This window comes from Thunnus albacares, chromosome 7 (assembly GCF_914725855.1).
Source record: "Thunnus albacares chromosome 7, fThuAlb1.1, whole genome shotgun sequence".
Taxonomy (NCBI): Eukaryota; Metazoa; Chordata; class Actinopteri; order Scombriformes; family Scombridae; genus Thunnus; species Thunnus albacares.
The window spans coordinates 14,921,645-14,948,230 of NC_058112.1; the positions used below are offsets into that span (position 1 = coordinate 14,921,645).

The window sequence follows — 26,586 nt, forward strand, 5'->3', positions numbered from 1 at the left end:
TTAGTTTGGAAGTCATGTGCGATTAACAAACGAGAGAAGGCGCTTTAGTTGTCCAACATTAAAATGTCAGTTTGCTGAAGTTTTTACGCCTCGTTACCTAGCAACGCTGAATTACCAAATAGAGATGGAGAATACAGAGTTAAATCTGTCAAACGCTCATTTAATTTGAGCTAACGCTAGCTAGATAACCGTTCAACATTGCAAATGTATCCGAGACACATGATGGCTTTTTCAGAGCCTGCTCTGAAAGATTATGAACTGCCACAACTATATAAGGTAGGTTATTTTGTGTGGAAATGTTTTAGTTACGTGTAACGCTAACGTTACAGACAACCCGAGTTTAGTCATACCTTCAGTAGTTGCTACACACGTTCAATTCACTTTATTTATTTGACCATGTTTAATTGTCTCTGACAACAGGCTTTATTGACAGCTTCATGCCTGTCATGTCCCAACGATCCGATACAGTTTCTGAAAAACACTCTTATGACACTGCAGGGACATGATAATCTACAGGATGTTGACTGGTAGGTGGACCTCTTTCCTCAGAGATATTGCTTGAGGCGAACACTTGGTGGCTCACTTTCTCAAGTTTTCTTTTATTACTCCTGAGAGTATTAACTATGGTATGGCTATCAAATGTGGAGGAGTGAAGATTAAAAGTCCAAAATAAATTTCCCCTAAACTGCTTTTCACAAAAAAGAGAGGAAAAACTTTTACAAAACAAATTAAACTGACATGTTTTTGTAAATAGTATTTGTATCACATTGTGTTTTCATTTGCAATATGTTCTCTTTATTTGCTCACATCAAGGCCCCTTTAAGTACATGGAGTGTTAGGAATACAGGAATAAATCAAATAGGCTACTTAATGTGGATGTACATGGATATACTTCAACTTTAGGTGACTCTCAAACACAACACTTCTGGGGGTCCTAATTAGCACCAGGGTCCCCAACACCTCTTACAATTACAGGCATTGCTCATTTAAGACCTCATTTTTGGTGGAGAATAACAATGTTCTTTGTCAATCTAGATTTTTGTTTGAAACTTTGTTTGAAATTTTTAGTGGTCATTCCTGAACATGTGCTTTTAAAACAATTATAACTTTCTGAAATCACCAAACAGCTAAACCATGTATTGCTTCTTCCACTATTGCTAATAACTAATACTCCATTACTATCTTAAATAGTTTAGTAGGCTATAATGAATCAATTACATCTACTTCTGCTTGTGAAGTATAATGTGTAAATCACCAGTTTACAAACCTAGTCAGTGATACATGTATGGCGTTAGCATTAGGGCTGCAACTAACGATTATTTTCATTATTGATAAATGTGTGGATTATTTTCCCAATTGATTGATTAGTTGTTTGGTCTATAAAATGTCAGAAAATGGAGAAACAGCCCAAGATGGCATCCTTAAATGTCTTTTTTTTGTCCCGACTAACAGTCCACAATCTAAAGATGTTCAGTTTACTGTCATAGAAGACTAAAAAAACCCAGAAATATTTACATTTGAGAGGAATCAGAGAATTCTGTCGTTTTTCTCTTAAAAAGTGACTCCAAACAATTAATTGATCATCAAAATAGTTGGCAATTAATTTAATAGTTAAAAAAAAAATCAATGAATCAATTGACTAATTGTTGCAGCTGTAGTTAGCATGATCTGTTATTGATGTCAATCTTATTCTTTTTTGAGGCACAAGTTTGTTGATGATGCAGAACAGCACACAGCAACAACCTCTCTGACAACAACTGTGGACACTGCCCACATGGACCCAGATGATACTATGGTACAGTATAGTTTAGACTTGTTCATGTCATAAAAGTTCAGTTGAATGCTATATTTTACAGACAAATTATTCAAACCAAAAATAAAATAGTTTTATTGCTTTTTACAAATATTTCTTTTCTACATTCCTAGTTGTCCTTTGGTCTGTTCGAGAAGGCCTATTCGTGTTACAGGACAACTTTAACAAGCTCTTGCTTCAGGTAGGCCCACAGTATTACAGTGAAGACCAACACAAGAGTAAAGATAGTTTAATGAATGATGGGCCTTTTTTACAGCAGATATTTTAACGTGTCATTGTAGGAAAAACACGGGTGTTAATAACATTAACAATGGCATTGACATGACAGTGAAGCATCATGCACAATACCAGGACCTGAAACTAAAGCAACTAAATGGAATCCAGCCATTATTAATTTTACTTTTTATACTGCGCTTTTCCTGCTGTGACACATCAGAATCTCTTTTGTTCAAAAAGGCTTGTTTCTTGAGGGGAAAAGGAAGAATGGGTCATGAGATGTGAGCTACATTAGCATTCTGGCAGTTATTGTTTTTCTTGGTTTGTTTTACTAAAAGAATTAAAGCAAAGTGTTAGCTAAACAAGACTGAAGATCATTTTTATAAATTGTCACCCTTTGTAAGAGAAAAGTAATAAATCACAACAGATGAGTCACAACCACTTTTTGCTGCTCAGATGATAGAGTTTATGCTTTGTTTTGTGACTGAAAATAAACATTATCAACCTAAAAACACAGATTGTGGATGAGGTTTTCCCATCTGACACAAAAAAAACCCAACTGTCTAAAATATTTAGATGGAAAGGTTCACAATTTGTCTGTCCTAAAACAACAGTCTTGTGCCCAAATGACCATGTTTGTTTTTTTTGTTGTAATCATTCCTCCTGTTGATACTGACCCATTAGAAGATTCCTTCATAATGCTCTCACAATGTAAGTGATGGGGGCCAAAATCCACAAGCTTCCTCCTGTGCAGAAATGTATTTAAAAGTTTATCTGAAGCCAATATGAAACTTCAGCCGTCCAAATGAGTCAAATCAAGTCAATATCTTTCAATGTCAGTCTTTTTAGTGCCAAGTTCCCTTTTTGTTATGATCCTTCCACTGCAGCTGAACATGAAAACACTCCATTGAGACACAAAGAGGATTTTTTTAATAAGATGAACTGTGGAAGATATTATAGAGTTTATTTAACTAACTTGGACAGCTGAAGCCTCATATTATCTTCAGATAAACTTTTAAATAAATTTTTTCCTCAAAATGAGGACTGTGGATTTCTTCTCCCATCACTTACATTTAAAGTGTATTTCGGGGAGGAGGTGGTCTTCTAATGGTCAGTATGAACAGGAGGAATGATTACAGCGAGCAAAACCCCTTGAAGAATTTTGTGCTGCCCCTAAATTTTCCATCTCCAGTTTTCAGTTGTTTGAGCATTACATATTCGTATCAAGAATACTTTCATGTATACAAAAAGGACTTGCTGTCAGTCAGCATTTTGACCTACAATTACAATAATTAAAAAATAATAATTGGAGAATTGATAGCTACAATTTTCACACTCTAGATACATTTCGCAGCTGTTTGTCTCAGCAGGCTCCAACTATATTTGTATATTTGGATTTAACATCATTCTGCATCTTAAATCCTTATTTACTTAAAGTTCAATGACTTTATAAAGTTTCTCTCTGAAACTTAGAGCCACTTTCGTCTTTGAATCTTGTTATTCAGTGACAATGACAGTGAGATGTGAGAAATAATTTTAGTTTAATAAATTTTAGTTTAGTATTTAACAGAATTTAATAGACTGAAGTTCCATCTATAACACACCAGTTATGTTCACAAGCAAAACATTTGAAAGTTTTTCCATAACATTTAACGTCTCACTTGAAAAAGTTGACGCTCCTTTACTTTTCTTCCAGTTCTTTTACATTATGGGATGTAATGTTGTATTTACGTTGTCTTCGGGCAGGTTTCCATTGGTCCTTACTAGCCTCGCCTTCATTCAGCAGATGTGGTGTGTAACGGGTCTCTGATAGAGATACTTTACCCCTTACATAACGGTTTCTGGATTTCACAATGTAAGCATTTACAGATGGCGGTGACAAGTCAGTGTTGATGGGAAGGGGAGGCCTTTTTCTGTAGCCATCATTTCTCCATAGGATGTTGCTTAAAGTAGAACCAAAAACTTTGGATGTAGACAGCGGTTTAAGAGGTCTGTTGGCGATGTTGCCGAGCTTTTTATTCACATTGGCTGGACGCTTCTGTTCTTTGGTAGGTTGTATGAAGTTCTGTAGAAGGTCAGCTCTGGTTGCACTCACGTAGCCTTCATTTAGAGAAATGCCTTGCCTTAAAGGTGTAGAAAATAAATCAGAGGGCTTTCTGGTGCCATATATACCAGATGGAAACATATAAGAGATCATGTTCTGGGTTTCAAAGTTCCTGGACATGACTTTGTCACCAACTAATGAGGCTGGAGCCAAGTTAGTTGGGGAGTTGAAACTCACATCTAAGCCACTAGAAACAGGAATTGGGGTATTTTCAGTCATATGTTTTGGTTCCTGAATGGCAGAGACTAGAGCCTGCTCAGAAAGGTCTGATTTCTCCTCATCTTTTGCTCGGGTAGAAATAATGGAGGGATGAGGACCACCGACACTCTGGTCTCCAAGATAGTCATTATGTCTGCTTGAGCCATGAGGAGAGCTTGAAGGTTTCACAGTAAACATGAGATGAGATTTGACTGGCTGCTTTCTGCCAAACACTCGATTCAGAAGGTCATGCGGGCTGCTTGCTTGGACACCCACATGACCGCTAATACTCGGTGGTGAGAGGATATCAGAACTTGAGGAAACAGAGCCACTAGGGAGATGGACAGAGGGAGAGAAGTTTATATCCTTAGATTCCTTGCCAACTGTGGGTTGATATCTCTGAACTGATGGGGCTGGTCTTTCCCCATGGGTGGGCTGCTGATCTGGGATATTGTTTGATAATGGGTGTTGAACTCTTGGAGCACGAACGTAGAGGCTTTTGCCATAAGAAGATGGGGGATTTTGTGGGATCACTTCACCCAGACTCTCACTTTGCAAATATCCACTGAGTTCAAAGCCATCAGATGGTTTTTGATACCCTGTTGGAGAGTCTTTACTGTGAGATGTATATGTGGGCTGCTGGATTTTCTGCTCAGAGGTTAGAGGAGTTATACTGGATGTCTTACTTGGATAGTAGCTGAGATCTTGAGCTGAACTGATTGGATGTTCAAGTGGAGATGCAGTCATATGGGAACTGGAAGAAAAATACTCACCATATGAGTTGGAAGAAAATGGAATTTGTTCAGGGAACCTGTTGTAACTTGTTGACTGAACATATTCATGCACATGAGGAGGATGTGTCAAAAATTCAGGGGTTTCCCTAGAAAAACCAGCATTGGAAAAATGTCCATAATGACTTGACACATGTTCTGTGGCTGCTAGCTGAGGGCTGGGGTAGAAAGCCGAGCCCAGTCCAGAGTCTTGGCTCTCATAAACACTGGGAGAAATGAGACCTGCAGTGGGGATGACAGGGTCAGGCACAGAGAGGCTTTCACTTGGTGTTTCATAGTTGGCACCCTGTTCGCTTTGTTCAAAGACTGAATTCATAGGTTCACTCCAGACTTCATTTTCACTGCCATCATCATGGGCAGATCCTTCTTCTGCAGAATTAGAAGACTCTCCTTTAATATTCTGTGCACCAGAAGCCATCTCATTTTTCATAGTTTGCCGTGCGGTATGAAAATGTCTACTCAAGTCACTTCCTGGCGTTAAGAAGGAGCTCTTCATAGATTCTATAAATTTTTTGAAGTCTTTGATTGATGGGAAACTGATGCCCTTCGCTGCTTTCTTTTGTGTATGCTCCTTCACTAAAAGGCCAAAGGGATGTTGATAACCAGAAGTTACTTGCTCATGTTTCTGCACAAAGGGAGTGGGGACGGCCCCTGGCTGTTCTGAGTCAGATTCGCTTTGCACCAGCTTGTCTTCACCGGGGTTAACAGAGATAACATCTTTATTGTATTTATGGTGGGCTGGTTCTCTCTGAAGGGAGACAAAGCTCTGGTGCCACATATCTTGTGACTCATCTCTTGGAGTAACAGAATCATGATTTGCTCCAGAATTAAGCTGGGTTGAGGTTTGTGGACCAAATGCACCTGCATAGCTACTGAATTCATCATCATTGAGTGAGTAGCCATGTGCAAAGTTGTAACCTGGTGTGGAATAAACAGACATTACATTCAATTCATATAGTTGAACATGGGAGTGAATAAGACGACATTCTTACCTTTTTGAGGAGGAAAACAAAGGCAGCCCCATAACAACAGAGTGCAAAGCCAAGAAACCCTGAAAAACAATAAAGTTAGAAAGGAAAAAGTAACATATGTCAAATTTAGCCAAAAAAATACACTTGCATTTTATTTACCCAAAAGGAAGAGCCATGGTAGCGAGTTCAACCACAGCATCCACCTGCAACAATAGCAACAGCAGCAGACTGTTGATTAAAAGTAGCAGCCGAGATATTTATCACTCATGCTCTTTCCTTTGTTTCTCTAAAAAGAAAAGTGAGCAAGGAATAATAGGAGAAGAGCAAGGAATGATACGAAAACCTTTCTGATTCTGCTCACACTGATTGCAATTGCAGCCAGCTGGTGCTGTGTGGACATCAACCTAATTAGACAAGCACAGGTGGAGCATTTTTCTCACAGAGCTGCATGGTGACGGTTTATCTATAAAACCAATCCAGAAGTCCATCTAGAATGTGATAGCTTTAAAATATCTGTTGCTTTCTTGTTGTTTAGTTATTGTGTAGAGTTTAATAAATATGACATGTTAAGTACTTTCAACTAACCTCTCACACTTAGAATGAGACTTAACCTTGTGGAGTTGATGAATAAACATTTATAAAGTATTCATGATGATACCAAGAGAAACAGACTCAGCAGAGCAGAAATTTGACCCATGTTAAAGAAAGTCCTGAATGTTTTCTCTACATCATTGTCAACAAGCTGGCGAATGCATGAGGTTATTCTATTTCACAGATTCCCTTTCACCTGTCTGTTACCAGTGCAGACTAATGCAGCATTGGCTTTTTGTTCTGTCAGTCACTCTATCTGAACATCCAAACCTGCTTCAGTTGAGATAATCATTAAGAATACCGTAAACTAATTTGAGATAATTTTAATAAATCATCTGTGAATATTATTTCAACATTGCTGCCTCCTGTCTCTGCTGAGTTAATGCTGCTTCCTGACAGCCTACCTGTGTACTGAATTAATGATGAGCTGTGTTTGCTGCAGGAGGTGGAAGAGGTTCGCCGCACAGAGCAAGAGGGACACCAAAGAGCTGGCGCTGAAGATGGACATGACAAAGAAGCATTTTGAGAGAAAATGCCAGCAGGCTGCACTCACCAAATGGTTGAATTGGGTAAAACTGCACAAGAAGGCACAGACTGGTAGGTGAAAAAGTGATCATAAGTATTTGCTTAACTGATGTTATTTTTTTTGTTTTTGAAAGCTGTGACTCAAGTATATAGCCAGAGAAAACATATACTGTGGTTAACAAATGTGTCCAAACTAAAAAATTTTTCCTGACAATCATTTCTTCCCCACTTAATACACCCACTCCTGTGACTCATTTTGTCCCCTTCATGTTTCACCGAGACTTGACTCTAACAAGTTTCTCTTGAGAAATGACTTTATTTAGGATTACAGTATTGTTGCCATAATTTAAACCACACATTTTCCTCTGCTGAAAGAGATGCAGAAAGGCACACTTGTTTTTTTCCTCAAAAGTGTTTACTTTAATGAGTTTTAAATTTCTTTTCAACCTAGCTGCCATCAAGAAACTTGAGAGACTTGTTAACGCTGCTCGCCTTAAGCGCATCGTAGCTGCATGGCAAAATGTTGCACTGGACTCAAAGAGGACAAAAGAGTACTTCAAGGTATAGATTTTTTTGGATTTTGGTGAAAACTGTAATCAGCTTTTGCAAGTTTCTATATTAATTTGTACGCTTGTGTGTGTGTGCTGCAGAGGTTGGAGATGGGTTTCATTGAAATGGATAGCAAAGAACACCAGATTGGGGAAGGATGTGATGGACTCTCAGTGCTTCCTAGCAGCCTCTCACTGAAGGTACTTCCTTTCACAGCAAACAACATTTAGGTGGTACTCCGCCAGTTTTTCCATGTTTTACCTTGCAGTTCTTGAGCCTGGTTAGTTCACACATAGTGAGATGATGGCCCCAGATTTAAAGCTGCAGCAGCTTCACTTCTCTGTTCTCTAAACAGATAGTGATGAGATTATATCTGTTGTACTTTAAGTGGACTTCACTATAAACATACTCCCAGTCTCTTTGAAGCCAGTTGATTAAAGTCAGTTGTGGCTCATTATGGTCAAGTACACCTATTAGCTTCCCATCACCACAGTGAGGATTGTGTTTGTGGGAGAGCTCTCTCACAACATCTATCGCTGTGTTTGGGTTTTGTGCATATAAATCATGATATTTTTGTAGTTGTTGTATAATTGTTGAAGTACTTTCATACCATTGGCTCTATATTTTATAAATATGTTGAACCCCCACTGAACATGTTATCTTATTCACTCTGCTCAAACTAACCAGTTGTTAGGCCATGTTTGTTTTGGCTTCACAATTGCTGGCAAACTGAGGGTCTTTTTGGCTTTGTTTGCTCTGGTGTTTCTGTCCAACACCTCTCCCGATAAATAGCACTTTAGCATGACTATGTTTGGAAAAAGAGAGGGGCCACTTGTACACTTACATCACCCTGCCTTGAGCAGCGGCAGATGGGGCAAAGCACTCTTCCTGTTCTGATACGGGTGCCTAACTGTCCCCTTGACATTGGCCAAACATTTCTAAAGAAACAGCTAAATATGTAAAATTAACCTAAAGACCTAAATATCAATCGATCATTTTTCTCAGATTTTACATACACTTCATTGGTGGTTAAGAAAATCTACAAACCTTACTTAGAGCATATTTATACCTAATGGCAATAACATAATAGAATAACATAGAAGTTAAGTTAAGTTGTGGAAAAAAATAATACCTTGAACTACCCTACATAAAAGGAAATTTAGATGTTTTGTTTTGTCCTCAGATTTTTCAGTATCTAGAATTACGAGACTGGCTAAACTGCGCAGAGGTGTGTTGCACATGGAAAGCCATCATCCAGTCAGGCACACTGTGGAGTCAGGTCTGTTACAAGATTGCTTTTTTAATTTAATTCATATTATTGGTAAATGGTTGTACTGGAAACAGGGGTTTAAATGTTTCCTGATGTTTTGACCTTGTTAGATCAACTTCTCTGTGGAAAAAGACTGGATAACAGACATCACAATGAAGCAGATTCTTCAGAACTACCGCCCATTTGTGATCCATCTCAACCTGCGTGGCTGCACGTCACTAAAATGGTCCAGCTTGAAATGCATCAGTGAGTATTCCAGATTCTGGTGCCAGATGTGATTCCTACTGTTACTACACTTTGTTTCTGTAGTGAATGTTTTATGTGTAACATCTAGTTTTCACTTAAGTGTGCAGCGACCCATACAGATCATGTTCTTTAACCCTAATAATTGGTCAAAACAGTCAAAAAGTTGATCATTCCTGTCTTTTTATTAAACAAAACTGACAAAACATAAAAGCAACACTGACAAAGGTATTTTCACCATCTGATACAGACTGTTTTACAATACTGAAAGGAAATGAAAGAAGGGAATTGAAAGAAATTAGATTTTAGGTCATGTTTTCACTTGAGTCAGGACAGTCTGATGATCTGGTATTTCTGTGGCCCTCTCAAGTGGCTCGGCTCCAGCTCCTCCTCCAGCTCTCCCTGCACTTCCAGAGGGGTGTTCCAAAGCTCAGGGTCTGTTTCATCTTGATCTGTTCTGCTGTGCTGTCTGTCCTTAGGACACTCTCTGTTGTAGGAATCCACATACTCCTGCACTCTCTCACCATTATGTTCAGGAGGGGAGTGACACAGCAGGCCGGAGTGCCTCACTCTGGGGTGCAGGCGCAGCCAGTACACCATGTAGTGGATGCTGAAAAGTGCAATTAATTTTAAATATGATTCTTGAATTTGTCTCAAACTATATTTGATTGCGCACTCATGAGCAGAAGAACCCACCTGTAGTCACACACCCAGGGGTTTCCTCCCAGCTTCAGCTGCGACAGGAAGTAAAGGTCTTCGAGAACCCCGTACTGAACAAAATGCAGGCCGTTGTCAGACAGATCCAGCTCATGGAGGTGCAGGAGCCCAGATAGGGAAGCTGGAAAGAGAGAGACAGTGATACATGGTGCACAGTATATATTTATCCATTAGTTTCTTTCTTCTCTGAGTATAGTTATATTTACACAGACCTGTTGCTGTTTATTATTAACAAAGAAAAATAAAAGCCAATGGTCCAATCAAACTGAGAGTGGAATGTGCAGGCTGAGGTTGTGCAGCTGGTGTCTGCATCACTTGAGCACACTGATCACTTTATGTCTGTGGCCCTCTCAGCTTTCCTGTGTATAAATAGAGCTAATACTGTATACACAACGATGGCAGAATGCCCACTGTCTCTAAAAAGGAGAAATGTGAAACACACGTTAGCAGCAGCTGTATAACGTGCTCTCAACCTCTTGGCTCCATATGTTATCTATCATCTAAAGAAAAACATAACTTTGCGTAGTCTGTCATCCTGGATATTACTGGAAATATAAAGCACATACTAATAACTCCTGTTCACCGATTATGATTAATAGGTAAGCAGTTATAATATCATACATTATAGGTTATACCTGTCTCAACGTGCTCCATATTGTTATTACTGAGATTAAGCGTTCTCAGGCTCCTCGCTCCGTGGAAGTCTCTGGCTCTGAGGTGACTGATTGAATTATGGGACAGATCTATGTGAACAACATCCTCTGGAATGCCTGTAGGCACCTCGGTCAGACCTAAAGATAGAGAGAAGGGGGCCATTAGGGGCTTATTCAATCACATTTGATTATTTTACCTTTGCCAAAATTGATATCTTTGCTTCACTCATATGTTCAGTATTTACTTTTTCAATTAGCTAAAAAGTATGACTATTTCATCTATACCATTCACATTTGTTTAACTGACTGTTCTTGTGAATACAATAAGAAATCATCTTGAGATCCCGCTTTTAGTGCTGCAAGTGCAGAAGCTTAAAAATTGGCGTAGAGACAGATTTAAGCTCTGCTTCTATCGATAACCTGAATTTGATACTAAAATCCAGACCTTTTCCAGTAGGAGGTCTATTCTTGAAATTAAGATTAAGAATTAAGATTCATTAAAGTGAAATTAAGATTCAGAGGTAAAGAAGCAAGCAACATAACATTGAATAGAAAACATCTGCCAAACCAGATGTGTCTGGCTCAGAAAATCCTTTGAGAAATGGAACTTAAGTCAATCCAGTCATGCAGTAATATTTAACCATCATCATACATGTTTTCTGACACGGTGCTGCAGTGGTATTTTTCCTAACCTCTCTGTTGCATAAGAGACGTGCTGAATTTCTCAAAACATAGTGAGGTATATAGGAGGGCACAATTAATCAATCTGATGTATGAAAATCTGATTAATGATTGTGAACTTGCCTCGGCCACTGCAGTCCATGCGTATTTGGGGGAAAAGGTAGGTGTGGCAGGATGTGGTGGCATCTGGTTTGGAGCGAATTGGAACGGGCTGTACAGGGTCTATGGGAACCGTTTGGTCGCCCTGTGGGTCGCCAATTGCGTCCGTCTCCTTACAGAGTAACTCCGGGTTAACCTGCTTCAGCTTCATGCCTTTTAGCTTGATGGGCTCTGCACACCTGGCAAAAGAAATACAGTTACATTGATGTCATATCAGATGTGATTACACTTCACTTTTTATTAAATTATTGGCAACTGGACTGGCAAAACCTTGTGGATTTCAAGAGTTTTAATATAAAGAAAGTGCGGCCTGTTCCTCCTTTTGTTCAACTAATGTTTTGCTAGTAAACAGCTTAAAGTCTGTTCATCATTCTGATGACACATTAATGACTTGTACACCTAACAGACTGTCAAAGTCTTTTTGCGAATAAAACTGACCTGGCATGTTTTCCGAGGTTACGGTTGCTTGGGACCTGAAGGGTGCGTATGAGACTATCCATTGGGCAGAGACAATTCCAGGGATTATCATAGAGACGTAGATAGCGTAGGTTTGGCATGGGGATGAGGACCTCCTCACTAAGTGTTCCCAGGTGGTTGTGCTGTAGCAGCAGGGTTGTAAGATGTGTCAGACCCTGGAAGGCCCCCTCCTCCACCAAGGAGATCTTGTTCTGCTGCAGGTCCAGACTGGTTAAACTCTCATAACCAAAGAAGGCCCCATCATGGAGGACTTTGATCCTGTTTCGGGCTAAAAGGAGGTGTTTGGGTTGTTTGGACCAGTTCTGTGAAGCAGGAATGGAGTTGAGGCGTCGGTCTTGACAGTCCACAAAGAACTCTCCAGATTCTGTTGACTCTGAACAGTCAGGTGCTACAAGTCTGGAGGGACGCGATCTGCTGTGACGCCCAACACCTCTTACCCTGACAGATTTAAAAACAAAACAAAAAAAATCATGGCTTGTCAAAACCTATACATGAACATTACAGTCAGTAAAAAATGGGTTGAACAAATTAGATCCAAGAATAAATCTGTACCTGTCCCGTGTGAGTTTGTGTCTTACTCCTCTGAGGCCTCTGCCCCTGCCCGGTCTTTTCATCTCGGTGGATGGGAGCAGCAGGAGGAGCAGGGAGGCAAAGAGGAGAGACGAGGTTACACGCATCCTGAGCCCTGCAGGGATTGTCTTTTCAGTAAGAAGAGCTGGAGCCAAAGCAGGGGTTTGGGATAACAGTCTTAAGAAAAACAGGCTTGGAGAAACAGAAGCAATAGGTCAAAGGGCAACAGTGTTATTGTTGATAGAACGCAGCTGCAGCCTGCCCTGTGGAAGAAGTGAGAGGTAGCAGATTATGTAAGAGATAGGAGCAATCCAGGAATGTATATACAGCTTTGAAACAGAGCAGGAAACACTTATACAGTTTTGACAATATACCATACCATGACAATATAGAGACATGTTCAGAAATACACACAGGTGACCTGTGAGGAATTATAGCAAAAAATAGACATTGGAGTTTGATCACTCATTTCTCTGCATCTTTGCTAATTTTCTCTGCATTTCATCTCAGGTGAATGCAGAAATCTCCAGGAGCTCAATGTTTCGGAGTGTTTTAACATTACTGTAAGTAAGACATCGTTAAGACTATTGATGATGTGTGGACAATAACAAAATTCCAAATCTATTATCCTTTTATCTGAGATTATGCTATATTTGTCTGGGAAACCAGTGATGGTGTCATTGTTATGCTCTAGCAGCAGGTGACACATAGTCACAGTACAGTGGTTCAGTCAAAATTCAAGAAAGCGCTGTAGCTTGTGATTTAATATATGACCCTGTCTTGCTGACATAACTTGAAGTAACATTTTCATCTGTGCTCTAACAGGATACGATGATTCAGAGGATTATTGAAGGATGTCCCTGTCTGCTCTACTTGAATCTTTCTTGCACACTTGTAACAAACAAAACTCTCAGAGAACTGTCCAGGTAAATCTCCACTTGTGGCAAAACCCACCATGTCACCAGATTTGTGCTCTAAATTGTGTTCCAGCTAACGTGCATATCCAAATGACTGGCCTCTTGTCATTTAGTTCCAAGAATTATCCCATTTCTGTTTCTCTAGTGTGCTTGGTTGTATATCATCTGAAACCAGCGTGGTCAGTGCCAATGTTATGATTTAGATGAACAGACTTGACACTGATAACTGCTTGACTGTATGATTGCATTGTTGATAGATTTGCGCACTGTAAATATTTTAGTTGAAACTGTCAGTAGGTCTGTCTCTTGGCAGTAGTATAAAGCAAAATGATTTTGATTTTACCACACATTAATTTGAAGATATCTACTTCCAAATGTGATGTCACTATTGCTTTCCTTGCAGATTATGTACACACCATTTTCTTTTGTTAAAGATAACAAAAGCTTTAAAAGCTTTAAACACAAACAATCAATCTTCAGTTTTTTATATAAATTAATCTAACTATTGGTTTTGAACAGAAACTGTCTCAACCTACAGTACCTGAGTCTGGCCTACTGCTACAGATTCACAGATAAAGGCTTTCTGTACCTGAACACAGGAAAGGGCTGCCACAATCTCATCCACCTCAACCTGTCCGGCTGCACTCAGGTCAGTTGTCAGTCTCCTCTGGGTATATATATTGTATTCTTTCCTCTCAGCTTTATCTGTGACCAGCTCACAGCTTTTTGCCTACTGGAAATCCAAAAGTTTAGTGTTCAGTTCACCTTGGGTAAATCCAGCCACTCTTCTCTGTTTGCACGTGTCTCCCCTTGTTTCTGGCTGCACGCTATTTGCACTCTGTTCAGTCAGAGCTCAGAGCGAATGAGCAAAGATCTGAAGGAGAGGGAGAGTAAAAGGCAGCTGTGGCCAAGTGGTGGGTTGGGTTTATAAAATCAACTCTGGCCCATACGCTCACCATGTGCTCACACTATAACATAACGCACATGCACCGCAACCTGAGACGCACCTCCTTCTGGGAATGTGCCTTGGTTTGATTCCAGATGTATGGTTTTACTTTATGGGAAAAATGTGAAGAGTGAGGAAAACTATATCCAGGGGAATGATTCAGATTCCAGCATGGACAAATATTTTCCTCTCTCTCCTCCTAGATTACAGTAAACGGGTTCAGATACATTTCTGCAGGATGCCCTTCACTCAAAGAGATTGTGATCAATGACATGCCCACACTTTCAGATAGCTGTGTCTTGGTAAGTTTGTTCATTTCTAAAACATTTCAGGTTTCACAGATTTGAAATGTTCAACAGAGAATTCTAAAAGAAAATAAGGAATAAATTAGAAGAGAAACTTCAACTCATGTATTATTTTTGGCTACATGCTCTTACCTACAACAGAGAAAAGCTGTGTGTATTATTTTAATCTAACAGGCCCTGATTGCCAGATGTCGATGTTTGTCTGCCATTTCTCTGTTTGATGCACCTCATCTATCCGACATCGCCTTCAAAGCCATCGCTGAAGGAGCCAAACTTAAGACTTTCTGTACTGAGGGTAAGATCATTTTGAGTCCTGCAACCTTCATTTCCATATAAAAAGATGTAACACTTCCAGTTATTCTGTCTGTTCTATACATCATGTGCGCTTTAGGTAACAACCAAATAACAGACCTCAGCTTGAAGGCCCTGTGCAGCAGCTCGCACAGCCTCCGCAGACTCCACGCTGCAGAGTGCCCCAGAATAAGTGATGCCAGCCTCAAGGCTGTGGCTGCCCTCAGGAACCTGCAACAGCTGGACATCTCACGTTGCAACAAGTGTGTGTATTTGTGACTGCAGAAGTGTTACATCATCAATCTTAGATGCTGCACCTTTTCATTTTGTGTATTGTGTATTTCAGAGTGAGTGACAGAGGGATTTATTACCTGATCGAGGGTTCCTCATTCACCAAATTGCGAGAGCTGAATGTTAGTTACTGCAATCACATCACCGATACATCTGTCATGAGGATTGCAAAAAGGTATACAGTACGACTGCACACGCACACACACACTCACACAAACATATCTTGCTGTGTTCTCTTGAACAGTGTCAGTGTCACAGCAGCTCCTTTGTGTTGTATGCATGTGGCATGTGTGTTTTATCAGGATGTGTAAGTTGTACCATCTCAACTTGAGTTACTGTGAGAGATTGACCGACATGGCTCTGGAGTGGCTGAGTGGCAGCTCTGTCCGTTCTCTTGACATCAGTGGTTGCAACATTCAGGATCAGGTACTGTTTGCATGTTACTCATTCCTATCGAAGAAAAGATTACTGGCCTTTGTTGTGAACAGCCTGTAACTTGGTGTTTGTATTTTTAGGGATTGGCTGCCCTCGAGAGAGTTCGATGGAAGAAGTTATTTCTTGCCGAATGCGTCTATATCACAGATATTGGCATCGAGGTAGAAATCTTGCTAGAATTTCAAAACGTGGCCAGATTTGTCATTTTTATAGAACAGATTACAACTTTAGTGGGTCGAAGTTTACTAACTTTTCCAATGTTTGCCATAATCAGCAGCTAACAGGAACTTGTTACCCGAACTGTTTCCCAGAAAAATAATTCCAACAAAATGGTCAATAATTTGCACAGCTGTTTTATTTCTGCTACTCCCTCCGGAAGATTGTGAAAGAGGAAAAACATCTCTATATACTTGTAGACATGGTTCCCCGTTTCCTTCCTCTTTTCTTCTCTTTATTTATTTTTGTACTAACTCACAGTTTATTACAAATTTCTTTCAATCTCATTTGTTCTTAATGAGGGAAGAAGCTGTGCAAGAATGCGAGAGATCTGGAGCATGTTGATGTGTCTCACTGTGTAGCTCTGTCTGATCCGGCCATCAGAGCCCTTTCTTTTTACTGCAGAGGTCTAGTCACACTGCGGATGTCAGGTTGTCCAAAGGTACTCTCTCTCACACACACACACACAGAAAGTCTGCCTAAAGTAGGTTGTGTGTGTCCTTGTGATCTCATGCCATATTTTCTGTTTCTTTTGCCTCAGATGACAGATATGGCAGTGCAGTATCTGACAAGTGGATCTCAGTACCTGCGAGAGCTTGATGTGAGCGGCTGTGTTCTCCTAACAGATCGCACTCTCCGACACTTAGAGAGGATCTGTCCTCCACTCTGCTCCATCACCATGGCCTGCTGCAGTGGCATCTCAAAGTAAGAAACAAACTTAGAAAAGTACTGCAGAGTCTTGCAGTGGAAATTTTAATGACCAGTGGGTGTGTGTCTCCTCAGGTTGGCCGCTTTAAAGCTGCAGCCACATGTGCAGTACTGGGAGCACAGCAATGATGACCCTCCCTACTGGTTTGGATACAACAGAGGCCAAATAGCGCATCCAATCACAAGACCAGTCAAGACTGGCGAGATTTGGGGAGGGGAGGAGCAGCACTCAATGATGACAAGAGCAGCAAGTACAGAGAGGACATAAACACATTTACATAACTCAGGACAACTAATGCACACAATGTGTTTGACAATCACAGCAGAAATGATTTTTGGGATATTGTATACTTTATATCATAATATATTAAGAGCATCATTAAGCATCTTTAGCACAATACATTTGAAATAATCCACACAAAAATGAATCACATCCTCACATTTAGTCTTTGTTTAAATATACAAGACTTAAGCAAGACAACAAGACTTATACAAGACAAGGCTAAAATCTCAAATCACTGGTTTATAATTAAGTCTCAGCTGTCTTCTGTGTATATAGGCTTTACTATTTCAGCCTCCTCCCTGGTTTTCAATCATACAGTGTTTGTTGACCTTTGAAAATCTTTTAATACGGCAAATCATTCTTGTTTTTACATAAATTATCCATTCATTGGTCTTGATTTTGCAAGTTTCTCATGGTTCAAGAACTTTCTCTCTGATAGATACAAGTGTGTTAAAATGTGTAATATCCATTCCTCAGGGGTCTGTTTTGGGTCATTTACTGTTTATATGAATGTTATGCTATTGTTTCAAGTAATTTAGTACATTTGACAATTTTTTTTAATTATTTACTTTTTTTTTTAAATAGTACCTGACTTTTGTATGCAGACAACAGTTTGTTTCCACATATTCCAAAGTGCGCAACTCTGATTTAACACTCTTTAAATGCAACTTCTGCATTGTAAATTACTGGATGTTGTTTAAAATAGCAAAGTGCTCAAATTCCAGCCTTTACATACAGTATATTCATAGAAAGTACTCCTATAGAGAGAATTCTTGAGTATGAATACCTTGGAACAGAAATAAGAGCTGCTTCACTATTCCTTCCTTCAAGAAAACTGTTTTGGATTACAGAGATACAATCTGTCTATAACTCAGCACAAATTATTAATCGCCAGTGACAGCAATAACACGCCACTGTGTGGATACAGAAGTTGACTGGCCATCTTCAAACACTTAAGCATTAAGACATAACCATCATCAGTGTCTATTTGTTTAGGAAACTTTTAACTTCTGTATACACAGAAGTACAAATCACTTTATATTTGTATTCTCTGGTATGACTCAACCAGTTCATCAGTCTGATTTTAGAACTTGTTTTAACTGATTGTAACGGTTTTTAAATTTCTACATTTTGTTGTTAACACTGGTTTGTCTATGCAGTGTCTGTCTTTTTCCTTTAGAAATATGTTTATTTATGCTCTTTACATTAAAAATCTGTATTATTTTATGTGAAAATCTTGATTTATCCTTTAACTGAACGCTTTCTAACTGCATTACCCCTCATTTTATTTTATACTGACGTTCTTACAGTGTGTGGATGTGTATAATGCAGGACCTAAACAGTTAATACTCTCTAAGAAAACCCAGCGAGACACGCACACACTTTCTGCTTCACGCTCTGGTGAAATGAAGCTCATCAGTGGAAACAAGTGAGGGATCCTGTACAGTTTCGCAGCTCATTTGGGGCAATGATATGAAGCACCTTTTGAATATGCAAAGGGGATTATGGGAGATGTTGGAAAATATTAATATTACATGTCAAGATAAGCATTTCTTCATTAGTAACATTCATTAATTATAGCCTGGTCATTAAAAGTGAACAGGCATGATTTATAGAATGACTTTGTCATTTTGTAACTATGATTTTGATGACATGCAGGTATAAGAATTATCTGACTGAACAGTTTCCACACTATTGTCACAGTTAAGACTTATAATAGTAGTCTTATAGTAGTCAATAATAGTTTTTATAGTATTTACATACCGACATAACATACAATCACTGGATAGTAAACATACAAAAATATGAACAAGCTGTTTCTAATTAGCACTCATAACCATTTGACAGCTCAGTACAAACCAACACCGGTTTGCAGTTACACAGTATGTTTCCTAGACTCAATGTATGTACAGAATATTAACATAGAATAATTGTTCAATACTTATAGATGATACAGACTTTCCTCATTGAAAGTACAGCATAACCTGAGTACAGAATTTTAAATACTTAGGCAACGTAAAGATGCATCCGGTGTCAGAGTAAAGCCTCAGTGCGGTGATGTGGCATAAATCTCGCCATTCAGCTTCTCAGCTTCAGGGACTCAAACCAGCTTTGCGTCCTCAGGCGGACAGAGCCTCTGTCTGCCTGAACTTTAACCCACTGGTCTGCTGGAGATTCTCCGTTCATGTAGCCTGAGACAGACAGAGAACACGGGAAATGAGAGAAATACAGGAAACAGGCAGAATATGTTCTGTGTTGATTTACTTCATGGAGGGTTTTGTTTATTGACTGTACCATGAAGTGTGATGTAATAAAACCTAATGGCTTACCAGTAACTGTGGTTTGGCCTTCAGTTTTGTTGTTTTCTACTCCATGCAGAACAACCTCTGGGCTGACATCCACCGATACACCACAGAGCTCCACCCCTGCTCTTAACGAGGAGGGGACGCGCACACACACGGCTCCTATGCAAGGCAGAAGAATGAGGGATAGACTAAGAAAAGGAAGATGATTCAAAAGATAGAGACAGGTGAATATTGTTCTTATACTATGTGTTTACCCTCCTGGCTGTGGAGTTCAGCACTGCCACCGTCTCCCACATACACATCTATGCCTCCGCTGTGAGAGGAAACCTTCAGGAAACTATTTGAACCATCTGCAAAAGCACAGCAAGCCTTGGATGTTTTGCTCTGACCAGCTGCTGACAGATACCATACGTAATTCATTATGCAATCTGAGGATCAGCTTACTTACCTATAACTGTATCTCCAGATACGTTCTTCACAGTGGCGTTACCTTTTATCCAATAAAAACACAAGGTCAGTGCCAACTAACATGACTATATTGGTCAGTTTATCTTCAGCCACCAACAGGCAGATTACTAGATATTTAAAAGACTACTTGACAGGGGAAACACTTTCATCATAGGCTATGCATCACTGAAGTTAACAAGATAATTGTTTCCATGTATTCTATGATGAAAGCTCATCTGTATCAGGAATAAATTAAAATTCTACAAGGATGACGCATATTTTTCTCTTCACTTCTCATTAAAGTGCCCTCAGTCCTCCAATCTGCCTCCAAGAATTAGTGTTTTTTACAACTTACCCATTTTATGGCTGCTGCCAAAACAAATAAGTACATAATTTGTGATTAACTACAACCACATTGCACATAAATCAACTGTTTTGATCGGAACAGGGATCCCCTACGTACCCTATTTGTATCCTGTTTTAAAAACCAAGCTACAGTAATGTGGTTTTTGAAAATTTTGGGACCCACAGGCAGGGTTGATCTATACTGGCTGCAGAGTTTTAACACCACCACCTGTACTAGAGCTGGACAAAAGCCAAATAAATGTAATAAAACATAGATTTTGCTCCTCTCTACACTTGAGATTGGCTGCCGTACTAACCAAGCCAACTGTATATATGCGGATAAACAGATGTTGCTGTTTACTCACCGTGTACATGCCCCAGTTCTACTTTGCCAGAGCACGAGGAGATGCAGCTGGACTCTGCATAGATGGCTTTAACCCTCAGAGGACCATGTTCTGTTGAAACATTCATCTTGGTGCCCTGCAGCTTCTTGACATCCACTGCCTGCAAACACAAACAAACTGATCACAGCACAGGGCTGCAGACAGGTGATGTATGTATGCAAATAACCAATAAATTATTCAAACTTTTTCCAGTCATGACATAAGACTCAATACTGAAAAAATGAGTGTAAATAAATCCTGTTTTCAGGCTGCTGCTGCCCCCTAATGTCTGCTGAGTGTACGAAACGATAACACCATCCTTCCTTACACTGTCTCCACATGTGCTGATGTCCACGTTGCCATGGATAGTGCCCACACCTGTAACATGTCCTCCACGGGACTGAACCTCAACGTGATGACCCTAAGATACAACAAACAAGAGTGAGAAAATGTCAGCCTGAAACACGTCCCTCTTACTCATGAGTCCTCTCTGGATGATGAGCATCTTCAATCCTACAACAACAGTCTACAGGGTAATTTAATGTCAACTTGAATTAGTTTATTTAGTTGTGGACTGTTTGTAGCTTCATTTCTTATGACATATGCTCATGTCGAAGCACACATACAGAACTGTGCAAAAGTTTTAGACACTAAAAGTAAAGTTAGTGGGTGAGCAAAATAATGCAGTGAATAGTTCTTATTCACCAACTAACTTGATACAAAGTTTAATAAACAGAAGAAACCTAAATAAAATCAATGTTTGGTGTGAGCACACTTTGCCTGTAAAACAGCACCATCTCTCCTCAGTATTCGTCAGGTTGTTTGTTCCTGCATCTTAGAAAACTTGTCACAGTTCTTGGTTCTGTGGATTTAGGCATCTCAGTTGCTTCTGTTTCTTCATGTGATCCCGGACCAACTTGATGATGGTGGTATTGCATATTTGATAAGAATCTAAACATCTTAAGTGCTTAAAACTTTTGCACAGTCCTGTATATCATGCCGGCCAGTCAAGACTCAAATAGCGTATAGAGTATCAGTACAAATGTAGCTGGTGGAGCTTTTCCGACTTGTCTAATATAAGACACAGTATCTGATTTTGAGGCTAATTTGATAATTGTATGAAGTGAGGAAGAAAAAGAATTCAACTTCCACAATCATTCAAATATCTGCAATACGAAATTATGAAATCAACAGTTTGTTGCTTATTAAAGATAATATCAGCCAACAAGTTACCATAATAATGACAACACATGAGTGCATCTCCACTTCTTTTCAGTGTGTTTTCTGCAATAAACATTAGTTAATGTTGTCACCTACCCTGACAGAGTGCAGCAAACAGTTGCCTTTCTCCGTCTGCACCTTGCAGATATCGCACTCCATTTTCTTCACTTGCACTTCGCCTTTTCCTTGAGTGGTAATGAAGAGATCTGACAGACAAAACACACATACTGAAGTGATGCGAGGGCATGAAAAGTCAATGCAGTTGTTGTCATTACAGCTGCTGCTGCTGCTGCTGCTTATCGGTCGTCATTGATCAACACTATCTGTCTGCGGCTGTTTAGTTAAAGTTCCCCTCCACTCAAAAATTTGTTTCTCTTCTTGTTCATACAGTTGGATGTTTGAGTTTCACCGTGCAGAATTATGTATGTGCAGACTTTGACACTAGAAGGCTGTTTTCACATGAATCTGCTGAAAGTAGAAAGTTTCTCTGTGCTTATTAAAAATCTGATTTTAAGGGCGAGCATGATTTGTGACAATACAAATAGTTTGGAGCCAATCCTGGTCCAATACTCAACTTACACAAGTTTGATGTGGAAACTTGAAGCCTCCGGTACACAGACACTGATAATGGACTTTACAGTAAAGTAGGAGACATCTTGTGTCCAGCAGTTAAACTTTTAAGATGAAATATATTTGCATATTTATTAATTATGAAATTTTTAATGAGGGAAAAGGAGGAGATGCCATTTTAAGGATTTTTAAGTTGCAATTATATTTTTTTTTTCTGTAAAAACAATATCAGACACACATTGTTGTTCCAAGCAGAGTATTTTTTTTATGTCTTAACATATGTGAAGGGGATCTTTATTATTTCATAGGAGATACTCACTACTTTTAATTGGTGCGGTCAGATCAATCGACAGGCTGCTGTTCACCTGCTCAGCAGAGATGAGCAGCTCTTGGCTCTGGTCGTCGTAGAGGACGTGCAGGTGATCCAGGCTGACCTCCTGCTCGGCACCGGCTCCGTGTACCGTGACGAAGGCTCGGTCGGCCTCAGGGAAGGCATGCGGGTCCAGCGGGCGGATGGAGATGCTGCAGCCCAGCTGTGCCCGCACCGTGCTGAAGGGGCTCACGTCCAGAGCCCACTGTTTCAGCGGCTGCTTCTTCCCCTCTTCGTGTGTTGGGGTCACCGCAGATTTCACGCAGGAAGAGACGGAGAGGCATCGCGGGGCTGCGAGAGTCCCGGGACTGACCGTCAGGCACCAGGAGCGGAGGAGTCCCACACATGTCCGCTGACCCGCCGAGCTCCAAAACATCTCTGTCACCTCACGGTAAACGAGCTCATTCACACCGCACACTGACTCTGTAAAAGCTGCTGACCCACACAATCTACTGAAGCTGCCATTCAGTCAACATGCGTTTTCATAACACTGTCAAGCTTCTGTCGAACCGAAAGAACAACACTTCCGGTCAGTTTTCAGACTGAAAGCGTCGTTTAACAGTCACAACAAACTGACTAAAAATATGTAGGCCTGTTCTTCAACGTTGTTACTAACTGCTCTAATAGAAAATACAAAGGGGATATTATAAATAAGGTGTGAAATACGAAAAAAGGTTAAATAAATAAAAGGTTGTCTAGAATAAACATTTACAATTCACAACAAATCAATAAAATGAGCATTATTCGTGGTCAGTCGACTGACTTGACCTCTCTCTGGCCTTAGGAATCAACACCTTTTACATAAGACTTTTTCTTTTTGCTAATTTGTGTTTATTTGATATAAACTCCAGATATTACACATATTTTTGTCGAAAACATAGGATAAGAAAGATCTATGTTCCTCACCATGGGCACCTGGTTATGTTTTAAAATTTAAGCTTCAATGTTAGTATTTGTTGTTGCTCTGATATGAAATAATAAAAGGGATATTATAAACAAGGTGGGGAAAATATGAGGAGGTTAAATAAAGGTCACTCACACAATCTAAGACAGAAACACACACACCACACCCTGTGAAATTGTGAGCAGTGTAATGTAACCAATTATTTCTTTCACAAATATAACAGAATGTTATCCCTGCTATCTGATGTCCCCTGCTATCGTAAAAATAAAATAATTCCTTTTGAGCTCAACCTGAACCTCCATAGCCTTGGTTTAGTTTCTAGTTTTGTAGAAACTTTACACACACAGTGAAAGAGAGGGAGAAAAGTACACACATCATTATGGCCAGATTATCCTGCTTGGGGCAAAAATGAGCTGCAGTTCGCCCCAGTTAACCCTCACATTTCTCTCCTCTGTGCAGTGTTTACAGTTTTTCTATGCTGGAACACAATCCAGCCACAGATGGTAAACACAAATTAACTTAGAAATTAGCTAATGTAAGCCAAGGACTGAAATAACGAATTTCTATATTTTGACACACTGACCCTCTTCAAAACAGGATCTCAAGATTAGGAAATAAAACAGAACTCACCTTATGGCCCTTATGCTAGCTGATATTGTGTTTTAGTGGTACGTATTTCCAAACAACTTTTCAGTTACATTAACACAAACTGTGTAGTACACATCCAGTCTGGAGCTTTCAGGGTCCTGGTGTTCTGCCCAGTTAGTAATCCAGCCTGTCACAAAAAACACTTCAAGTATTGAGGAGTGCTCTTGCTTGTGATGAAGCCTACAGACTTATGTCTGTATATACAGACTTCATAGTAAACCATTCTTTGTTATATCCCCATGCTTTTGATCCAAATATTTGAATCCACCTGTGAAAATTGTTCGCCTAGTATTAATCAAGTAACATCTGGGAACAGCTTCCTGCCCCTCTGGTGTGATCACAGCTGTATTTGCATGCTGTCTGATCACTGTATAAATGATAAATGTGCCTCCCTGTCATTCCTCTCAGTCAGTTTACTGTGTAAGACCCGCTCTGTGTAAACTGGTATACAAAAATAAAACCACTCTGCTACAGCAAACCTCTCAACAGGACTCTGGATGATCTATTTAACACTTGTTACTCTTTTGGATGGAAATAAAGGCCCACAAACACTACCAGACACAGTTCTAACACCCCATCCTTTAACATGGGATTTTATGCTTTTATATTGAGGGCAAAGTCACGTGCTTCCGGCCTTATTCTGCGTCACTCTGAGGAACTTGACACACCGGATGTACGATCTTGTGTAAACATCGCACCGCCCCTCTTGTGGTTTTGTCCAATCAGCAGACGAGGTTAGCTATTCAAAAGCGACGTAATTCTCTCTGCATAGGGTGTAGGGAGTTTGAGTCTTGAAACATTTAGTCTCCTGCATGGGGCTGATTACTGAGAGGCCATGTTGCCTTTTTAAAAATAATAATAATATTGATGGAACTGAATACACAGTACAATAAATACAACACACAGTTTTTGAATTTATTGGTTATTTAGTACTTTAGTTGGCAGCAAATGTCAGCAGAAAAAAGGAAAGTAATCCAAAGCTTTTATGTAGCACATTTTATTTATTTTCACAAAACAATCTTAATTATTAAACTCTCCAATCCAACATCAACTTCCAGTACTGTAATTTAAAAAATCATCTCTGTGATCTTCACTGATAGAAAAATAACTCCTCACAAGAGGATTTCCCTCTCTGGTCAACAAACAAATTCCACTCTCGACATAAGTGTTATAATGACATATTAATATTAAAAGACTATGAAAAGACAATTTGTAATTAACGAATAACCTTTATAAGTACTATGTACATCCTTATTATTGTCACATCCTCCTGTAAACAAAATAGTATCTCAGAATCACATCCCACCACAAGGCGGCAGCATTGTGTTAACAGTGTACAGAAAGTAACTGCTCCTCCACATGTGACTTTTTGACCTTTCCCCCCTTTTGTTTTTATGTATTTATCTATTTTTGACATCAGAACACACATTCCCCGGTGTACTATATGGAGATCTAACTGGGGGCTCGGTGCTGCCATTAGTCCTGTTTTGTTCTGTGTCATAAATGTTATGTGTACTAGTAATGTAATGTTTTGTTGCTAGTCGTCAATACATAACTTGAACTTTAATAAACCGTTGATCACAAAAAATAGTGTGTAAGTGTTAAAGTATAATAGGTTTTATTAAATACTGAATATTAAATACTGCATGGAGCATTTTAGGAGCTTATGGGTGTGGTTAGCAGTTACATCTTTTTTTGTTTATTTTCTTTTCAAACACGCCCTGCCCGAGACTCACACCCACTCAGGGTGTGAAGCCCTTTGGTCTTATCATCATCCTGACATTTTTAAAAGACTGTCTGTCATTGGTAGGGTAATACTCTGTCGATATGTTGTGCCACGTCCCCCAGTAAATCCCATCCCGGATTCCTTTGTAACTTCCCACATAGTATCTCCCGTTGAGGTTTGCAGCCATGCATGCATCAAACCACCAGCCGGAGCTGTAGTAGGCCCCGCAGTTCCCAGATGGATAGCGGTCATGGTCCCTGTCCGGGGTGGTGAACCACCTGTTGTTGTGATCATAACCTCTGCCGTAGCGAAGTGAATCACCTGCAGTGCCAGAGTAACCTCTTACTGTCAGCCTGTAGCGCATCCGTTCACTTGCCACCTTGAACTGGTCATACATTGCATACTCCATCACCCCGTCAAAGTCCTCCAGCTCCACAAACAGCATCATGTCCCGTTCCCGGGTCAGCAGGTGGATCATGTCGTTGCCCAGCCAAAACTCCCCTCCGTTCAGCTCACCGAAGCCTGCTCGGTACTCTGCCCAAGTGCGATTGAAGCTCACGCTGCCGTCTTGACGGCGCTGCAGCACGGTCCATCCTCCACCATTCCTATCCATGTCACAGAACACCCAGAAGCTTCTGCCGTGGTGTTCTGGAGTCACCAGGTAGACTCCACTTTCAGTCTCCCCCAACAGAAACAGGTCAGAGCAGTCTCTCCTCGCCATGGTAACTGTAGATAAGGAAAATGTG

The 26,586-nt window shown here is 39.9% G+C and overlaps 5 protein-coding genes and 1 long non-coding RNA gene across 15 annotated transcripts in view; 2 read left to right on the forward strand and 4 right to left on the reverse strand.

Moving 5' to 3' along the window:
• On the forward strand, window positions 1–19,381 carry fbxl13 (F-box and leucine-rich repeat protein 13). Of its 5 annotated transcripts, XM_044357404.1 has the most exons (22): window positions 1–276; window positions 421–527; window positions 1,702–1,795; window positions 1,927–1,994; window positions 7,127–7,281; window positions 7,661–7,770; window positions 7,860–7,958; window positions 8,942–9,037; window positions 9,139–9,274; window positions 13,039–13,091; window positions 13,354–13,454; window positions 13,965–14,094; window positions 14,595–14,693; window positions 14,871–14,991; window positions 15,088–15,250; window positions 15,334–15,453; window positions 15,581–15,704; window positions 15,794–15,874; window positions 16,237–16,371; window positions 16,471–16,634; window positions 16,713–16,888; window positions 19,300–19,381. In XM_044357404.1, exons 1-22 carry the CDS (start codon window positions 205–207, stop codon window positions 19,314–19,316), a joined length of 2,421 nt encoding a protein of 806 aa, XP_044213339.1. In that variant the 5' UTR covers window positions 1–204; the 3' UTR covers window positions 19,317–19,381. The 5 variants fall into 5 exon arrangements, 4 of the variants coding, with proteins under 4 accessions (XP_044213339.1, XP_044213338.1, XP_044213341.1 ...); XM_044357403.1 differs by lacking the exon at window positions 19,300–19,381 and having other exon boundaries at window positions 16,713–17,495; XR_006404269.1 differs by lacking the exons at window positions 16,713–16,888; window positions 19,300–19,381 and having other exon boundaries at window positions 16,232–16,371; window positions 16,471–16,531.
• LOC122986240 lies at window positions 3,552–6,463 on the reverse strand. The gene is made up of 3 exons (XM_044357407.1): window positions 6,253–6,463; window positions 6,115–6,173; window positions 3,552–6,040 (listed from the first exon to the last, which is right to left on the reverse strand). The coding sequence occupies exons 1-3, from the start codon at window positions 6,267–6,269 to the stop codon at window positions 3,711–3,713; spliced, it is 2,406 nt and encodes an 801-aa protein (XP_044213342.1). The 5' UTR covers window positions 6,270–6,463; the 3' UTR covers window positions 3,552–3,710.
• LOC122986243 (leucine-rich repeat-containing protein 17-like) lies at window positions 9,438–14,297 on the reverse strand. Of its 5 annotated transcripts, none has more exons than XM_044357414.1 (7): window positions 14,211–14,297; window positions 12,511–12,791; window positions 11,920–12,396; window positions 11,446–11,660; window positions 10,624–10,779; window positions 9,968–10,109; window positions 9,438–9,881 (listed from the first exon to the last, which is right to left on the reverse strand). In XM_044357414.1, the coding sequence occupies exons 2-7, from the start codon at window positions 12,633–12,635 to the stop codon at window positions 9,599–9,601; spliced, it is 1,398 nt and encodes a 465-aa protein (XP_044213349.1). In that variant the 5' UTR covers window positions 12,636–12,791; window positions 14,211–14,297; the 3' UTR covers window positions 9,438–9,598. The 5 variants fall into 5 exon arrangements, with proteins under 5 accessions (XP_044213349.1, XP_044213351.1, XP_044213347.1 ...); XM_044357416.1 differs by having other exon boundaries at window positions 12,511–12,673; window positions 14,211–14,291; XM_044357412.1 differs by lacking the exon at window positions 14,211–14,297 and adding an exon at window positions 14,035–14,158 and having other exon boundaries at window positions 12,511–12,720.
• Window positions 18,459–23,202, reverse strand: fam185a (family with sequence similarity 185 member A). Its single transcript, XM_044357418.1, has 8 exons — window positions 22,512–23,202; window positions 21,719–21,828; window positions 20,730–20,822; window positions 20,384–20,522; window positions 19,675–19,716; window positions 19,481–19,576; window positions 19,251–19,385; window positions 18,459–19,112 (listed from the first exon to the last, which is right to left on the reverse strand). Exons 1-8 carry the CDS (start codon window positions 22,936–22,938, stop codon window positions 19,000–19,002), a joined length of 1,155 nt encoding a protein of 384 aa, XP_044213353.1. The 5' UTR covers window positions 22,939–23,202; the 3' UTR covers window positions 18,459–18,999.
• The window catches only part of LOC122986252, a 12,503-nt gene continuing 8,782 nt past the window's right edge, over window positions 22,866–26,586 (forward strand). Inside the window, exon 1 of the long non-coding RNA XR_006404270.1 lies at window positions 22,866–22,953. This is a non-coding gene — a long non-coding RNA (uncharacterized LOC122986252). The remainder of the gene's footprint in view (window positions 22,954–26,586) is intronic.
• The window catches only part of LOC122986233 (microtubule-associated protein futsch-like), an 8,044-nt gene continuing 6,558 nt past the window's right edge, over window positions 25,101–26,586 (reverse strand). For both annotated transcript variants that reach the window (XM_044357391.1, XM_044357390.1), the window contains one exon: window positions 25,101–26,566. In XM_044357391.1, coding sequence (XP_044213326.1) covers window positions 25,857–26,566 — 710 coding nt within the window. In that variant the 3' untranslated portion in view covers window positions 25,101–25,856. The remainder of the gene's footprint in view (window positions 26,567–26,586) is intronic.

What these genes read in the sequence shown, in the direction of transcription:
- fbxl13 (XM_044357404.1), top strand. Translation starts at nt 205, where the DNA reads ATGTATCCGAGACACATGATGGCTTTTTCAGAGCCTGCTCTGAAAGAT. An exon ending in AATCTACAGGATGTTGACTG is followed by an intron (nt 528 to 1,701) that starts GTAGGTGGACCT and finishes TTCTTTTTTGAG; the next exon opens with GCACAAGTTTGTTGATGATG. An exon ending in TTTCAGATAGCTGTGTCTTG is followed by an intron (nt 14,694 to 14,870) that starts GTAAGTTTGTTC and finishes TTAATCTAACAG; the next exon opens with GCCCTGATTGCCAGATGTCG.
- LOC122986240 (XM_044357407.1), bottom strand. An exon ending in TTGTTTTCCTCCTCAAAAAG is followed by an intron (nt 6,041 to 6,114) that starts GTAAGAATGTCG and finishes ATTCCACACCAG; the next exon opens with GTTACAACTTTGCACATGGC.
- LOC122986243 (XM_044357412.1), bottom strand. Translation starts at nt 14,066, where the DNA reads ATGAGATTGTGGCAGCCCTTTCCTGTGTTCAG. An exon ending in CACAAACTCACACGGGACAG is followed by an intron (nt 12,397 to 12,510) that starts GTACAGATTTAT and finishes TAAATCTGTCAG; the next exon opens with GGTAAGAGGTGTTGGGCGTC. An exon ending in AACCTCGGAAAACATGCCAG is followed by an intron (nt 11,661 to 11,919) that starts GTCAGTTTTATT and finishes TTCTTTTGCCAG; the next exon opens with GTGTGCAGAGCCCATCAAGC.
- fam185a (XM_044357418.1), bottom strand. Translation starts at nt 22,938, where the DNA reads ATGTTTTGGAGCTCGGCGGGTCAGCGGACATGTGTGGGACTCCTCCGC. An exon ending in GACCGCACCAATTAAAAGTA is followed by an intron (nt 21,829 to 22,511) that starts GTGAGTATCTCC and finishes TTTGTCTGTCAG; the next exon opens with ATCTCTTCATTACCACTCAA. An exon ending in AGAACTGGGGCATGTACACG is followed by an intron (nt 19,717 to 20,383) that starts GTGAGTAAACAG and finishes ATTGGATAAAAG; the next exon opens with GTAACGCCACTGTGAAGAAC.